Consider the following 3421-nt stretch of genomic DNA (forward strand, 5'->3'; position numbering starts at 1 on the left):
TCCCAGCCGCTCGTGCAGTCGGTTTCGCTGTGCCCTGCGCCCCCCCCAGCCGCTCATGCGGTGGTGCCTGCTGTGCCCTGCGGTCCTCTGAGCTGCTCGTGCAGTGGGTTCTGCTTCTGCCCCCATTACAGACGAGGGTGAAAAGGCACAGAGGTCTCATGATCTGCCTGGACCTCACAGCTGTGTGAACAGTGGAACTGGGATTCAAACCCAGGCCGCCAGGTCCCAAGCCCGAGCTTTCCCACCACTCCATGCTACTGCTCCTCACTTTCTGGGGTCTTGCGTTCGGCACCTGGGACTCAGAGCATGAGGTGGGGAAGGCAGAGAGCTTGGCCGTGCAGCAGTGGGGCACCTGCTGCAGTGGTGGGGCTGGCCTGTTGCCTGGTACTGATGGGCCATGGGGTGGGTGCCTCTCCTAGTTGCAGAAACCCGGCCGCCTGCCCGACACCACACTGCCCACGCTGCAGAATGGGGTAGCTGTGACCGATCTAGCTTGGGACCCCTTTGACCCCTGCCGCCTTGCTGTGGGTAAGGAGGCTGGGTGCCTAGGCCTCAGGGAGGGCCCCATGTCCTGAATGGGGAGGGGAACCCAAGGGTCAGACCCAGCATTGAGCTGCTGTTCCCTGTAGCTGGAGAAGATGCCAGGATCCGGCTGTGGCGGGTGCCCCCACAGGGCCTGGAGGAGGTGCTCACCGTGCCTGAGGCTGTGCTCACAGGTCAGGTGGGCCCGGGGTGGTGGGAGGGCTCAGTAGCTCGGGGGAGGGGGGCTCATCACCCCACGCTTCTCCTCAGGCCACACAGAGAAGATCTACTCCCTGTGCTTCCACCCGCTGGCAGCCGACGTGCTGGCCTCCTCCTCCTATGACCTCACAGTTCGCATCTGGGACCTGCGGGCCGGAGCTGAGCGGCTGAGGCTGCAGGGCCACCGGGACCAGGTAGGGGCAGCTGTGGGAGCAGGGGCCCAGCAGGTGGTGAGAGGCCTCCTCTCAAGTCCCGACATGTCCCCAGATCTTTGGCTTAGCGTGGAGTCCCGACGGCCAGCAGCTGGCCACTGTCTGCAAGGATGGGCATGTGCGTGTCTATGAGCCCCGGGGGGGCCCTGAGCCCCTGCAGGTGAGTGAGCATGAGCTGGGGGCCCTTGGACCCAGCTTGGTGTCCCCGGCTTCATGTAATGTACCTCAACAGGAAGGCCCAGGGCCCGAGGGGGCCCGTGGAGCCCGTGTTGTCTGGGTATGTGGTGGTCGCTGTCTGCTGGTGTCTGGCTTTGACAGGTGAGGACTCAGGATCGCCATCCACAGGTTCGGCAGCCATTGGTGTCCCTTTCCCTAAAGTCACTTATGCCTGTCAGTCTGCAGAAACTGTCCCTGGATTTATAGATGCTTTGATGGATGGCAGGTGGCAGGAAGGGAGGGGGAAGATGGGCAAAGGTGGGGAGGGAGGAGTGTAGGGAGGGACAGCGAGCCATCAGGGACCCAGAGGGATGCCCAGTGTGGACCAGGTGAGGCACAGGAAACAGAACCAGGCCAGCCAGAGAGGCCTGAGAGGTAGGTATCTGGCCTCTTAGAGGAGGCATCAGGGAGGCCCTCCCAAGGGAGGTGTCTTCTGAGCTGGGTCACAAAAGAGCTGCTCACCAGAGTTCTGGAGGAGAGGGTATTGCTGTCTACCCATCTGGAGCAGGGGGCTAGAGCAGCATGGGGAGTGAGGTTGAGACTGAGGCCACAGCAGGGCCAGTGCTGTGAGGGAGGGGTCTGGGGCGGTATGCAGGGAGGAGGGCTGTAAGTGAGCCACAGGTCAGGTCGACGGCTCACCAGGCCTGCCTCACAGCCCGGTGGCCCTCAGGCTCCCCGCCCAGGAAGAACCCAGGTCCAGGAGCTGTTACCCCACCCTGGCCTCACGCTTGGCCCTAAGGTGCCGCGTCTGCCCTGGCCCCCTTGCAGCCGAAGTGAACGCCAGCTGCTCCTGTACGAGGCCACGGCCCTGGCCGGTGGGCCCCTGGCAGTGCTGGGCCTTGATGTGGCTCCATCCACCTTGCTGCCCAGCTACGACCCAGACACGGGCCTGGTGCTCCTCACTGGCAAGGTGGGCTGGGATGCTCCCTGGGGGGAGGTGGGGAGAAGGTTGGTGCACTGGCCACTTGACTGTCCCATCCCATGCTCCACCTCCAGGGTGACACTCGCGTGTTTCTGTACGAGCTGCTCCCTGAGGCCCCTTTCTTCCTGGAGTGCAATAGCTTCACGTCGCCTGACCCCCACAAGGTGAGCCCCCCAGTCCTGTCCCCAGATGCGACCACAAAGCTTCCTCGCCCCCTGGTGGCTATCTGGGGAAGTGCAGGAGCCTGTGTGGTCAGCCCCAGCCCTAGGCGTGCCCAGCTGCTGAGGAAAGCTGCTCGAAAAACTTCTAGGGACTCTCAGAGCTGGTTGTTGTGTTATTTAAAATTAAACTGCAGGACCTGAGCAGTGACAGCAGTAAAACACGACACTTTGAGAAGCCAACCCACAGGGGAAGCTTCTGGATTTGCATCTCAAGACCCCCTGAGTCGACTGGCGCACACATGCCTGTCATCTGAGGCTGGCTGAGGCTGAGGGGGGTGATGGCATGAAGACCTGGTCTCTCTGTCTCTCTCTCTCTGTCTTTCTTTCTTTTGAAAGAAATAAGTAAAACTTTTTTAAAAAGTTTGTTTTTGAGAGATTTTTGCTATACAGTACATGTGCTCACCAGAGGAAGAAGAGAGACAGAAAGTGAAAAATCAGCCCCCGGGGTATGGCCATGTGGCAATCCCTTCATCTCGAGATTTTGGACATGCATGCACATGTGCCCAGTGTGAGTTTTCTTTTTTTTTTAAGAATTTTTTTTGTGGGGGACCAGCAGTTAGCGTAATGGCTATGTCACTGGACTCCCATGTAGTCGACCGCAGTTCGAGTCCCGGAGCCAGTGGCTTAAACTCACGCCAGGCGCGTGTGCGTGCGTGCCCAAGATCCCAAGAGGAGAATGGAGGACAAGGGATTGCGGCATGGCCATCCCCCCTAGGGGGTGATTTCTCACTTTCTGTCTGTCTCTCTGGAGAGTGCACATGCCCTATAGCAAAAAACCTCTCCAAAAAAAAAAAAAGGAAAGAAAAAGAAAAAAAAAGAATTTTATTTGGGGCTGGCAGTTGGTATGTTGGTTAAGGGTGCTGAACTCCCACATAGAGTTGAAAATTATTTATGAAAATAAATAAATTTAAATAAAATAATATTGATTATATTAAATAGAATTAAATAAACATATAAATATTATGTATTATTTAAATTAAAAAGAATCACTAAATTTAATTAGAATTAAATATATAGGGGGACCAGCAGGTGGTGTGGTGGTTGAGGCGCTGGACACTCCCACATGGCTGATCAGGGTTCGAGTCCTGAATCTGGTGACTTGCTTTCTC

The 3421-nt window shown here is 57.4% G+C and overlaps 1 protein-coding gene across 5 annotated transcripts in view; it reads left to right on the forward strand.

Moving 5' to 3' along the window:
- CORO7 (coronin 7) overlaps positions 1-3421 on the forward strand; it is a gene marked incomplete at its 5' end in the record, with an annotated part of 59578 nt that overhangs the window by 51146 nt on the left and 5011 nt on the right. For 4 of the 5 annotated variants that reach the window (XM_014589228.2, XM_014589234.2, XM_014589236.2 and 1 more), the window contains 7 exon segments: positions 420-528; positions 630-716; positions 793-935; positions 1009-1113; positions 1186-1271; positions 1938-2079; positions 2166-2255. In XM_014589228.2, the coding sequence (XP_014444714.1) occupies positions 420-528; positions 630-716; positions 793-935; positions 1009-1113; positions 1186-1271; positions 1938-2079; positions 2166-2255 (762 nt within the window). 5 annotated transcript variants of the gene reach the window in all.

The sequence above is a fragment of the Tupaia chinensis genome, unplaced genomic scaffold, assembly GCF_000334495.1.
Source record: "Tupaia chinensis unplaced genomic scaffold, TupChi_1.0 Scaffold000042_2, whole genome shotgun sequence".
Classification (NCBI taxonomy): Eukaryota; Metazoa; Chordata; class Mammalia; order Scandentia; family Tupaiidae; genus Tupaia; species Tupaia belangeri.